Source organism: Merops nubicus, unplaced genomic scaffold, assembly GCF_000691845.1.
Source record: "Merops nubicus isolate BGI_N331 unplaced genomic scaffold, ASM69184v1 scaffold229, whole genome shotgun sequence".
In the NCBI taxonomy this organism is placed as follows: Eukaryota; Metazoa; Chordata; class Aves; order Coraciiformes; family Meropidae; genus Merops; species Merops nubicus.
The window spans coordinates 56,346-69,824 of record NW_008632819.1 but is presented as its reverse complement, the minus strand read 5'-3'; the positions used below and the strand labels follow the sequence as shown (position 1 = coordinate 69,824).

Genomic DNA, 13,479 nt, shown 5'->3' with positions numbered 1-13,479 from the left:
AGTCCTGCTGCTGCCATCAGAGGTAAGGATTTTGACAAGCTCCAGCCCTAGCTAAATGAATTGTTGTTTTCTTCTTATCAACCTGAAAGGTTACAGAACGTTTTCTGGGAGAAACAAAATGCAGTCAAAAAAACTCCTAATGGATTTAGTCTCACTAAATTTAGTCTCACATTTAGTCAGAGGTATGTACTGATGAGGAAACTGAGGAAGATGTAACAATAATGGCCAAGAGCCCAATGAACTATGGTTGAGGAAGGGGCAGACACCCAGCAGTCTAAGTGTCCTGCAGTGCAGCATCATCAACAGCCACACTTGCACTTCCTGGCACTTGTTTCCATATCACTAAAGCTCCAAAGAGACAGGAGACCCATTTCTAGCAGCTTTTCACAAAGTTTCATGGAATAGAAGTCTGAGCCAGGGAAGAGGATCTGGCTCCTTGTACGTAGAGGTTGCATAGTACCATTGGAAAGCCTTCAGCTGGGAAAAGATGATGGCTGCAAAAATTAGACCTCACCAGCACTAAACATGAAATCTCTGAAGGCAAAAAGCATCTGGACTGGAGGCCCAGAAAAATACATCTGGAAGCAAGCTTACACTGCAGCATCTTCCCACCCAGAGTTCCACCCTTTAATTCACACTCCTATCCACCTTCAATACATAACAAGCCAAGATCCACCAAAGAACTTAATCATGTTTATATTTAAACATTCAAGCAGTTTCATCAGCTTTAAATGATTTCTTGATTGAGATAAAAATATATCGAGACCAAACCATATTGCTTCTTATTTTCATTCAAACCCATTTCTTTGGTTCTCCTCCATCTACTTGGTTTGGCCTTTTTCAAAGGGAAAAAATAATCAGGATGGGGGAAAAAAAAAAGCTAAAAACTAATAACATTTAAAGTTATTTTACTTCAGAAGTATATCCCATTTTCTCCCTGCACTATGTACCTTAGGATCAAATCTCCCCTCTCAGTCAGTGTAGCATGTAAATACCTTCAACATTAAATTAATAGCAAGAGTGAGCTCAGAAGGGGGGTTCCTGGGATCTCAGGTACATCTCCCTCTTGAGAGTCAAAATGCTCTTTGAAGCAGGAATTTGTTTGGAGAAGGGCAGTGGAAGTAAAAAGCTTGTCTGTGTTAAATGTCATTTTTGAGATGGAAAAGCTTTCACAGCAGAGAAACCTTTGTATCACACCTCTGGAAATGGTCAGGGTCTGGAGTTTTGATCTCTGTCTTGTATTTGCTAAAGAGAGGCACCAAAATTTACTGAAGCAGCCTTAGACTTTTGCAGCCACAAAAGGGGAAAAAAAAGATCCTGCTGCTGTTCTCTGGTTCCAGTGCTGGAGCTGCCTCAGCCAGCAGGGAATTACTTAGGATTTGGCATATGCTCCTCTTCAAAACTCCAATTAATTTACATAATTTGTAAGAATAGGTTCCACAGAAGTGAAGGCAAAGCTTTTAATTAGTATTAGGCTCAAAGTGATACACTGGATAATGAACTGCTCTCTCCTCCTTTATTCACATTGACAGGGAAGATGCCTGTTAAATAAAAGCAGCTACAAGAAGAGGATTGGAGGTTTGAGACTTTCCCCTGGTCCCCACCAGGCTCTGCAGCCAAGCAAAAGAGATACCTGAAATGATTATGGGTGGAAGAATCTGACCCTTGACCACTTATGAGGATGTCCCCAGCCATTATTTTTCAGCAGAGTGGGCTAACAAGAACCTGATGAAGTTCAACAAGGACAAGTGTGAGGTCTTGTACCTGGGAAAACACAATCCAGCACAGGTTGGGGTCTGCCCAGCTGGGGAGCAGCTCTCTGGAAAGGGACCTGGGGGTCTTGGTGTGCAACAAGCTCAGTATGAAACAACAGTGTGTGCTGCTGCTCCTGCAGCAAAGAAAGCCAATGGGATGCTGGGGGCATCAGCAAGGGCATCACCAGCAGAGACAGAGTCATTATCCCACTCTGTTCAGTGCTGGTCAGGCCACATCTGGAATTCTGTGTTCAGCTTTGGCCCCTGCTATGCAAAAAAGGTGTGGCCAGGCTGGAGAGCATCCAGAGAAGGGTCACAAAGATGATCTAGGGAAGCTGGCAGATGAGGAAAGGCTGAAAGAATTGGTTTGTTCAGCCTGGAGAAACGAAGGCTTAGGGGAGACCTTCTCACCATGTTCTGCTGTTTAAAGGGTGGCTACAAAGAAGCTGGAGACTCCCTTCTTCCAAGGAGCCACATGGAAAAGATGAGGGGTGATGGGTACAGGTTACTCCTGGGGACATTCTGCCTGGAGAGAAGTGGAAAATTTTTCACAGGAAGAACAATCAGCCTTTGGAATAATCTCCCCAGGGAAGTGGTGGATGCCCCAACACTGGACATTTTCAGATTCAGATGGATAGGAGCTGGGCCATCCTGTCTAGACTGTGCTTTTACCAAGAGAGGTTGAACCACATAATCCCTGAAGTCCCTTCCAACCTGGGATTCTATGGTTCTGTCACCCTCTAACTGCTGGAGAGAGTCAAGTAAGCTGGACCAACAATTGACAAGGATGCAGAAGAGTCCCTTACAGCCAGGTGAAAAATCATGCCACAGAAAGCACCATGGATTAACACAGTACAAGCAGCAGAGTGGCTCACCCCAAGGGTCACAATCTCCACCAGGATGGATCATATCATGGGTAATGAATGGAAAACTGCAGAACCCTCCACTGAACATTTCTCACTTCTAGCCTGAACATCAGGTGACTTGGGAGCCTAAATGTCATTCCAAAAGAGATCCAGAAACAGATTTACAAAATATTCAGACTCTTAAGGATGCAGGTAGGCTTCAGGGAAGTACCTGCATGGGTGACATGCTTAATTCCTAATGATAAAGTCACCAAGCATTGGCTTTAGGTCTTGAACTCAAAAAAACACATACTTCAAAATCATCCTAAGTCATTTGTGCTTTCTGGTACCTAAATTCCTGGCTTCTGAGTATTGCTACTCAACAATGGTCATTTAAGTGTAAATAAATTCAAATTTGTCTGTGTTCCAAGAGCAGAGGTCAGGTCATTTCACAGTGCACTGGGTAATGCAGCTAGAGCAGGGGGACTTGGCTCAGCTGCTTTTCTCCATGACATTCAAGGAAGATGTACTATGGGCTGGTTGCTCTAGCTGTGTCCATAAACCCAAGGAAAGCACCACCTTCAGATGGTGAAATGCTCATTTTTAGCCTGTTCTACTCAAGATAGAATGCTAAAATCACCTCCTAAACCCAGCAGCTTATACAGTGCATAGAGAAGATGAAAAGCCTCTGATTTGAACTCTAATTTTTAAATACCCTAAAAGTCAGGGCTCTTTTGGTCCAGGATAGTCACACTCACACCAAATATAAGGCTACAACTTTGTGTAAAATTCACAACAGAGCCTAAATGCTGAAAAGTTGCAAAGTTGAGGGGCTGGCTCAAAGCACTGAGCACTTAATAAATGATTGCCCTGAGCCTCCTTTAATCCTCACCAACTCCAACAGTGTGAAATGCTATTCCCTTCAGTCCCATCCTGGTTTCCCCCACTAGAAGACACAGAAGTGGGCCCCATCTAGTATGATTGGAACCATATTCTTTGATTCAGTTGTTGTTTTCAAAGAAATTGCTTCCCCCAGTGTTTTCTCTAATTCTCCAAGAAACTGGCTGCTTCTAATAGCCTCATTTTAATCACAAAGCTCACGTGTGGTAACCAGTCACACACACAGTAATAGCAGTGGTTAAACTGCCTCTACAGGAATCTGGCATTTGTTTTTTAATTGAGGAAAAAATAAAAATAATAATAATAAAAAAAAACCCTCTCCCCAACACATTATTTGCAGATGAATCAGTCTTGTTTGCCATTCTTCAACTTCCTTTCCTAAATACTGAGCAATTTCCCCTGGAGACACACTCTCTGCAGGGAGACCAAAATCTCCCCCTAAGACACAACCCAGCAAATCACCCCTCAGTTTGACAAGTGCAGTCACAGGAAGACCAAAATTTAGAGATGTGGGAGGGATGAAGAGGCAAGAGTGCTGGGAAAGAGGCTTTAGAGATACTGTGACCCTGAAGCAATAAGCACCAGAACCAGCTACGAACTGCCCCTACTGAAGAGTCTCTTAAAAACTGCAGATGCTTCTGCCTAGGATGGAATTTAGCCCTACAGATTTTAAGCTCCTCTTGTGGAACAAAAAAATAGTTACCATAGAAACAGCAATGTTGCAGAGTAGCCAGTCTAAATCCAAATACATCTTCTCTGTCTGGCTCGGCCCCTTGCAGATGGCATTAGGGCAAAGATCCCCTCCTACACAGGGCTTTGACTGGCCTGGGTGGTGCAAGCAGGGAAGGCAGAGGTAAAGGAGACAGATATGCACCCACTTGGGTTTTTTTTGTAGTGTTTGGTTTGGGGTTTGTAACATCTTATAGAATCATTAAGGTTGGAGAAGACTTCCAAGATCATCAAGTCCAACCATCACCCAACACCACCATTAAACCATGTCCCCAGGTACCACACATGTTTTGGCCCCCTCCAGGGATGGTGACTCCACCACCTCCCTGGGCAGTCTGTTCCAGTGCCTCATGGCATCCAGGACTGCCACACCACTCTGCAAGCACTCACTAACAAATCCTTTCCACTCTCCTAAATAAGTACTCCAGCCTTGAAGAGGGACTGAGTCCTCATCAGCACTTGCTTGGAATGAGTCTGCCCTCAGTAATCATAGAATTATAGAATATTTTAGTGTGGACCTCTAGAGGTCATCTGGTCCAACCTCCCTACACAAGTAGGGACATCATGACAAGTAATGTCATGGCAGTAACTGTACTGAGAAATCAATGGCAATTTGTGACAGGAGAGAGGATCAGAACAAACTCAGTGCACACTGTGGGCTCCAAAAACAAACTGTGGCTGCAAAACAGCTGTGGACCAGAGCTGGCTTTTACTTTAGATGTAAAAACCACCTTTAGATGGATGACTTTTAGGTATCACCCACTCTCTACATGGTGGCAGACTCTGGTTGTAGGTGCACCATAGCCCCTCTCACTGGAAAACACTGCCATGCCCAAGGATGCAGGAGGCAAGAGCTCAGTCAGAACTTTCCTCTTATCCACAGAGGTACCACCAGGCTCCATCTCACCTAAGTGGCATCTTTGACATCACAGAAATCCTTGCTCCCAAGAGCAGTGAAGGCAGCTACATCTGTAAGGACGTTTGTGGTGTACCCCTAATGATGGTTATTAGATCTAACAAAGATAAATGCCTTTAACGAGCAGAGACAGGAGGGGTCAAAAGGCAGCTGGACAAGAGAAAGATCAGGACACCATGCACATCTCCCAGCCAGGCAAACAGCAGTCAGGGAGAAGGGCTGGAGAGTGCTATGGATGGGGAAGAACAGATGGAGCATAAATCATCTGGCAGCCTGCAAACAACACGGCAGCTCACGGGTTATTAAAGCCCAGCGTGTGCAGCGAGGGCCAGCCAAGCCAACAGTGCATGAAGGGACCAGGGACTGCTTATGTTGGGATTTGGCTTCCAAGTGAAACCAAGAGCACGTTCATTTTAAGCTACTGCATCAGCATGTGCCCATCTATTAGTGGGGCTGAAGACAGACTGTTGGGCTTCAAGCCTATCCATATAGCCAGGTCAGAATTGCCTCTGAGCAGAAAGTAACTCTTGGGTTCCTCTGTCTCACACTTAAACTCCTCCAGAATACCAAATAGTGGAAGAAAACACCTTAAAATACCCAAAGGGTTTATTAACTTTTGAGAGTTATCCTCTTTTTTTTAAAAAAACAAAGTCTTGGAGAGTTTCTTGGAGTTTCCTGGAGAAATCGTCCATCTCACTCTTATAATTTAAATGCACAATTTATCTGATGGAAAAATGATATTTCAGAAGGATGGGAGGTGTCCTGTTTAATCTCTGCCTTCACACTTTTGAGTGTAGAACTAGAACCACCACTCCATCCTGAATTTCTAGCTGGGTGCTGGGTGGTCCCTCCATCACTCTCTTTAGGAGAGATTTGTCCCAAGTGACTCCCTCCATTACTTTTACCATTAATTAATACTATCACTGATTACAGGAAACATCCAAAAGCTCCAGTCAGAAATAGAGGCACACTGGGCTGTTGAGAGAACAATTTTGAGCTGGAAAAAAACCAACAACTTGAGGAAAGGAGGAGCAGAGGGTGGAGGCAAGAGGTATGGGACCAAAGGCAATAAATGAGGAATTGCCACGTGTCTTCATGCAGTGCTCTTCAAGCAGCTTAACAGAGCTTGGGCAAGGGATGTGCCTGGTGGCAGCTCCATCCAAGCCAGCCATCAGGACCCTCTTTACACCAACCAGAGGGAACTGGGAATAGGAAGCCCATATGCAACATCTATGGAAAGATTAGAAGCACCCCAAACCCTGGGTAGGATTTAGCTGCCCAAACAGAGGTGGGGTGAGCTCAAAGACACCTGAGGATCCACAGAGACTGCATGGGAATATGGCACAGAAGACCATTTGGAAGGACCTGTGCTCCTAAACCATACAAAAACCTTTGCAAATCCTGTCTGTACTGAGTCTTCTTTAAGGATCAACATGTTTTCTGAAAAGAACAGAAGGACAGAATAGGGAGTGTGCTGCAAAAAGCTTCTGTGAAGAAAAAAAAACTTCCTTACTCCAGGATGTGCAGTTTGCAGAACACTATTTTTAGTAGCCATATAATAGCAGCATTTTCTGGCAGCTGAACATCACGTTCCTTCTCAAAGGATCCTCAAGCATTTTACAAACACTTGCAACATATGGCCAAGTGTAAAATAGCACTAGAAAAAAGAAAAACAACCAACCAAACCCCAAGAAGATCCTGTTTGCAGCCTTCCCCTTGATTTTTGCAACCAGCTCTTGTGGTCTGGTAGTTGGTGCCCTCTCCTTAGATGCCAACAGGGGATCAGGGTTGTGCTTTTGCAAAGGATTTTTGGATCTGCTGCCAAAGATCACCACGGCTCTGCCACGCTTCTGAGCGTTGGTAATTCAGACCCACACCCATGGCTGATGAGATCTCCAGGAGAACCCAGCCCTACTGCACCAAACCCACAGAGCATCACCACCACCAACAGCAACAAAGGGGCTGCCAGACCCAGAAGAAGACCCACGTCTTCCACTACAGGTCTGCTTTTCATGTTTTCCACATCCACCAAAGTAAACATCTCCAGCTTTCCAGAAGATCTTTAACAGCTGCCAGCTCTTAAACCTTGTTTTAGATCTCATCTAACACGACAGCTACAGTAGCAGGAAGCCCCAGGCATCATGTAGAGCCATCAGTTCTGTGCTGGGTATGAAAAAAAACTATTTTTAAAAATATTTTTTAAAAAAATATTAAAAAGACATCTTTGACTCTTCTTGCTGGGATCTGAGATTCTCCTTGGAAGTCCCACACATAGATGTTGGCTCATATTGTACAATCAGACAAGTGTCCCCTCATATAGTCTCCTAAAGCCTTTCCTTAGCTCCTGTTTAAGTCACTACTAGAGGAAGACAAGCTTTTTCAGATTTTTCTCTTTAATTGAAGCACAAGATGAGGTTGATTCACCCTAAATGAGCAGAATAAAGCAATGCACACACATAAATAATTTACTCAGGTTAGGTTCCTGCCTTCCCAGCAGCAGAACCAGAGGTTGAGATCACACAAGACACTGACTTCAGCTCACCTTGTGCTCACCTTTCACATTCCCAATAAAGAAGTCCTATTGACCTAATCCTGCCTTTTTGTCACATTTGGCACTCTTGTACCCAAACTGACTTTCCTCTTGAGCCATTCAAGCGTTCTGTCTTCCAAGAGGAACATCTCCAACCACACAGCACAGCAACTGGGATTTGCTGAATTTAAATTTATGACCCTCATGCAATAATTGAAATAAGTGGGTCTAAGTCTGGCATGCTGAGAAGAGGCAGCAAAACAGCTGTTAGTTATAAACTTTAAAAAACAGAAGGATGTTTTATGAGCCTCATCAGAAACATTCTTCACTCCTTCACACAGACAGGAATAAAACTTACCCATTAGGCATTCCCTATTGAGATCTAATCCCTGACCCACACCATGCATTTTTGATCTTAAAACTGTAAATGCAAACTTCCAACAGAGTTGGCAGATCCAAGTGTGGTATGGAAGAAATGGCAGAGAGTCAAAACCCTCCACACACCACCCCCATCATAACATGGGGCTTCTCAAACCCACGTCTCTGCTGCAACCCAACGCAGAGACCTTCCCACCTCGCCCAGATCGCTCACATGGCAAGCAAATGGGCCACTGCCTGGGCCATCAGCAAAGCATTCCCAAATTAATGTGGGTAATTCAAGAGCATCTCAGCTGGGTGAGGAGCCTGGATTCCTCCTGGGAATCTGCTGACATGTCCCTGCAGAAAGGGTGAAGGTGGCACTGAGAAGGTGGCACGCCAGCCAGGATGGGTCACCATGAGTAGCTTCTTCCAATTATAGAATCACAGAACCATAGAATCATTTAGGTTGGAAAAGACCTTTAAGATCATCAAGTTCAACCATAAACCCAGCACTGCCAAGTCACTATCCCACTCTGCTCAGCACTGGTCAGGCCACACCTGGAATTTTGTGTTCACTTTTGGTCCCTGCTATGCAAAAAAAGATGTGGACAAGCTGGAGAGCATCCAGAGAAGGGTCACAAAGATGAACCAGGAGATAAGGAAAGGCTGAGGAAAGGTTTGTTTAGCCTGGCAAAAAGAAGGGCCAAGTCACTATCCCACTCTGCTCAGCACTGGTCAGGCCACACCTGGAATTTTGTGTTCACTTTTGGTCCCTGCTATGCAAAAAAAGATGTGGACAAGCTGGAGAGCATCCAGAGAAGGGTCACAGAGATGAACCAAGAGATAAGGAAAAGCTGAGAGAATCAGGTTTGTTCAGCCTGGAGAAAAGAAGGCTTAGGGGAGACCTTATCACCATGTTCTACTGTTTAAAGGGTGGCTAAAAAGAAGCTGGAGACTCCCTTCTTGCAAGAAGCCACATGGAAAAAGATGAGGGGTGATGGGTACGAGTTACTCCTGGGGACATTCTGATTGGACACAAGTGGAAAATTTTTCACAATAAGAACAATCAGCCCTTGGAATAATCTCCCCAGGGAAGTGGTGGATGCCCCAACACTGGATGCTTTGAACATTCACCTGGACAGGGTGCTGGGCCAGCTTATCTACACCATGCTTTTCCCAGGAGAGCTTGGACCAGATGACCCCTGAGGTCCCTTCCAACCTGAGATTCTATGAACCTGTGATCAAAGCCCACCACTAAATTGTGTCCCTAAGTGCCACATCTACACATGAACAGCACCAACTGCATGGGAGTTTTGGGGTGTCCCAGTGCAACGTTGCTTAAGGGCAGGGAAGGAACAATGAGCTAGGAAATGTGGTGGGGAGGGCACCATGGTCCCCCAGGTCCCCAAGCAGAAGGTGACACCAGACACAGCAGGGAACTGTGCCTAAACACACCTCCCCAGGCATCCTCCCACACCCACGGCCGTGCTACCCATCACACCACAGCAAGGATGGAACTGTTAGAAACCAGCCACAGCTAGAGATCAGGATTATCTGGAGCCATCATGATGAATAGCAGCGGAGATTTCAACGGGAAATTAAAGCTGGTGCCTCAGGGCTGAAGCACATCTCTGACTATTAAAAACCACAGTTAGAGGGGGGCAAAACAAACACATGGGAGAAAAATTATGCCCCACTTCCACTAGAGGTCCCTGAAGGAGGTTTCTCTGCATGTGGCTTGTGATCAGATGAAAATCTTGTTGCAAGGCTCCCAGAGTTCTGCCCATCTTATGGCAACTTTCACATTTGTGACAAATTTCACAATTCTCTTCTTACAGTCTCATGGTTATATATGATGCCTTTGCACAGGTCTAACAGAATAGGAAATATTGACAATAATGCTGGAGAAATCAGTGCTGATCACCCCCAGCCCCTAGAAAACAACTGATGGCAAGAAATCAGTTCTCAAAATAGAAAGTCTGCACATTAAAGTGTATTTTATACAAACATCCCACTTGTGACCTTTCATGGTGAGGCATGAGAGCAACAGCCTTTCCTCCAAGTTTAACACAAGCTGCTAAAGGCTGCAGGGTATTTATTCATCACAGGTTCTGGAATTGAGGGAAAATTATTTCTTTTACCTTGAACACTTCCATTGGAAGAGGAAAATTTGCTGCATCATTTAGGGATTTTTCCAGAGCGCATTTCCACTCAGATATAGTCTTCAGAGAATAGATATCTACAGCATCACAACAACAGCAAAAAAGAAAAAGACAAACCCAAGAGGTGACTGTTTGAGGATCAAACATTTTTGGAAGACTTCAGTTCCTGTGTCATAAAAAAAGGATAGTACAAGTGAAATGAACAGTGTGCTTATTCCAGGCTGTACAGAGTGGATAAATTCAACACAAAAACAACTAGCAGGGGCATATTGGGGGAAGATTCTGTTTTATATCCTGGAGTAAAACCTGTAAGAACACACGTCCTTCATTTTCTGCTGAAGGAACGACAACTGCACTATCTCACTACTTGAAAATAACAAAAACTCTCCTTTGATTTCCAATTCTCCAGCTACCTGGTGTTTTCCAGTTTGAGGAGCCTCAGGTCCTCAGCCAATACTAGTTGTATTTGAACAAAATCAGAAATACCTTTGCCAAAGGCTTCTGATCATTGGAAAGTTGTTTTGGTTTGTTTTTACTACAGGGTTGGTTTGGGATTTTGTTTTATTGCAGGGTTCTGGGTTTTTTTGCCATGGAGGGGTGTAGGTGGGGGAAGGAATATTTCACCTAGACCCTTACCCAGGCCCATTTGTTGGTACCACACTCAAACCAGAGCATCACACCAATCCAAAGACTTAGAAATTCCCATCATTATCCTTTTAGGCAACATCTTCCTGCAGATTCACATTGCTTTCAGTGAGTTTCTTTAAACAGGTTTAGTATTATTAAATCATTATACTAAGAAGCCCTTTCTGGTTCAGTGCAGTGAAATGCCTATAAATAATCAAAGGGAACAATACAGGAAACAATACTATGATGAAGAACATTCTATTGGATTTACTTCTGCCCTAGAAAACATATTGTCATCCTGCACATAACAAATTATTGCACAACATTCATATCAGGGTCTTAAACAGACAAGATAAGTAGACAGATAGATTGCAACAATTATTAAAATGGAAATGAACATTTACTCAATAATAAACTTGAATTGGTACAAGGTGAACAGTGTGAAGCTTTTCTTGTATCAGTTTGGCTTCACAGGCTCACATCACAGTTCAATTTGGCCCAATTTGCATTTAAATTCTGTACATCTAATAACCACATATATATTTACTAGCTAGCAAAGATTTACTGCCCTGTCTTACCATTCTGGAGGAGGAAATAAAAAATATGTGTAAAAAAAGGAACTGGCAAGAACTGTTTTCACCTAGCACTGATAGTACACGAGAATTTTATGCTCTGATCTCAGTGGATTTAAGACCTTATCAAAATAGGATTTGCAGAATCACTCACTGGAAGTGGATGTATTTATACTTCTCCTATATCAAACCTCACCACTTCAGAACAGACATCAAGGATACGCATACGAGCCAGCAATGTGCTCGTGTGGCCAAAAGGCCAATGGGATCCTGGGGTGAATTAAGAGCAATGTGACCAGCAGGTCAAAGGAGGTTCTCCTCCCCCTCTACTCTGCCCTAGAGAAGACATATCTGGAGTTTTTGGTCCAGTTCTGGGCTCCCCAGTTCAAGAGAGATGGGGAGCTACTGGAGAGAGTCCAGCAGAGGCTGTGAAGATGCTGGGGGACCTGGAGCATCTCTGTGAGGAGAGGCTGAGAGCCCTGGGGCTGTTCAGTCTGGAAAGACAAGACTGAGAGGGGATCTGACCAATGCTGATCAAGAGCTAAAGGGTGGGGGCCAAGAAGATGGGATCTAGGGTGGGGGCCAAGAGGATGGGGTCAGACTCTTGACAGTGGTGCCCAATGACAGGACAAGGAGCAATGGGCACAAACAGGAACCCAGGAGGTTCCATCTGAACAGGAGGATAAATCCCTTTGGATAAATCCCTTTGCTGTGAAGGTGACAGCCCTGGAACAAGCTGCCCAGAGAGGTTGTGGAGTCTCGTGCTCTGGAGAGATTCCAATCCCATCTGGACACCACCCTGGGCACCCTGCTGTGGGTGACCTGCTGGAGCAAAATCAGTGAAAACAAGCAGCAGTTTCTTTGTGCTGTGTCAACAAACGTCAAGAGATACAGACAACTCCAAGGGTTTCCATAAGCAGCAAGGAATATCATATGCACATTTAATTAGTGGCAGCTCGTTTCTATTGGCAAGTGTATGGACAGTAAATTGCACGGTTAAAAGAGCATAAAGCATTTTGTTTAAGTGATAGGGCTGCAGGTAATTGAACAAAGTGTTCTGTGTCAATTTGTATTTAGGTTAACAAGGAGTGAGCAATTAAAATGACTGCCAATTTGTCTTTAAATAGAAAGTAACATCAAATGAGGTGATCTCTTCCTTTATAAACTGTGAGGTAAGACCATCAGTGGCTCTGTGTCAAGCAGCCTGTGCCAGTTTGCAGTAGCAAGGAGGCTTATTTTGGATTCCCATATAGACCTGAAGGAAAAAATAAGCTCTCGCTCCTTTGCCTCAGTTAAAAGGGCTCATGAGACATACAAAGTCCCTTAAAGCTGTGATTTGGAGAAGACAGCCAGGATGCTATCTGCTAAGGACCCTCTTGCACATTCTTGGGTATTAATGAGGTGCTAGGACATGGACAGCTTCAGAAAAGAGCCCTCTCCATCCAAAATACTACAGACATTTGGATCCTTGGGATCTCCTTTACATGAGATGCTCTGCATCTTGCAAGACTGACCTTAAACTGCTCTTCAAGGTGAAACCCAACTTGGCAGGTCCCAGAGGTAGATTAACACAGAAAAATCACAGCCCAGACATGGGAATAAAGCTGAAGGTGCACAGGCAGCACCCAAGCCAAGGGCAGGCAAAGTACTGCCACAACCTGCAGAACTGAGCATCAGAATTTGGAAGCAATTGAACATAAAGCTGAAGGTGCACAGGCAGCACCCAAGCCAAGGGCAGGCAAAGTACTGCCACAACCTGCAGAACTGAACATCAGAATTGAACATGCAGCCTGACCTAGGAGGTACTCAGCATCTCTTTGGAGGAGATACTTGACAGCTTTGATATACAGTCTAAGGCTGGTGCTTTGTCTATCAATCAAGGAGTCACCAGAACTGGTTTCAGATGTTCAAAAGAGGAAACAACCAGGTCTATGTTCATTGCTTTCAAATCCTCTGAGTGGAAAAAAAACAGGCTTATGAAGTTGTCGTTTCATCTGACCTATATTAGACATGTCTTTAGGCATCTCCCTTTCTCCACTTATGAAGAGAAAGCTCACAGTGAGCTCATAGCTCAACAGCTGAAC

The 13,479-nt window shown here is 44.3% G+C and overlaps 1 protein-coding gene across 1 annotated transcript in view; it reads right to left on the bottom strand.

Moving 5' to 3' along the window:
• Window positions 1-13,479, bottom strand: part of SFMBT2 (Scm-like with four mbt domains 2) — a 95,945-nt gene that overhangs the window by 38,350 nt on the left and 44,116 nt on the right. Inside the window, exon 6 of the mRNA XM_008948002.1 lies at window positions 10,176-10,273. Within this exon, the coding sequence (XP_008946250.1) occupies window positions 10,176-10,273 (98 nt within the window). The remainder of the gene's footprint in view (window positions 1-10,175; window positions 10,274-13,479) is intronic.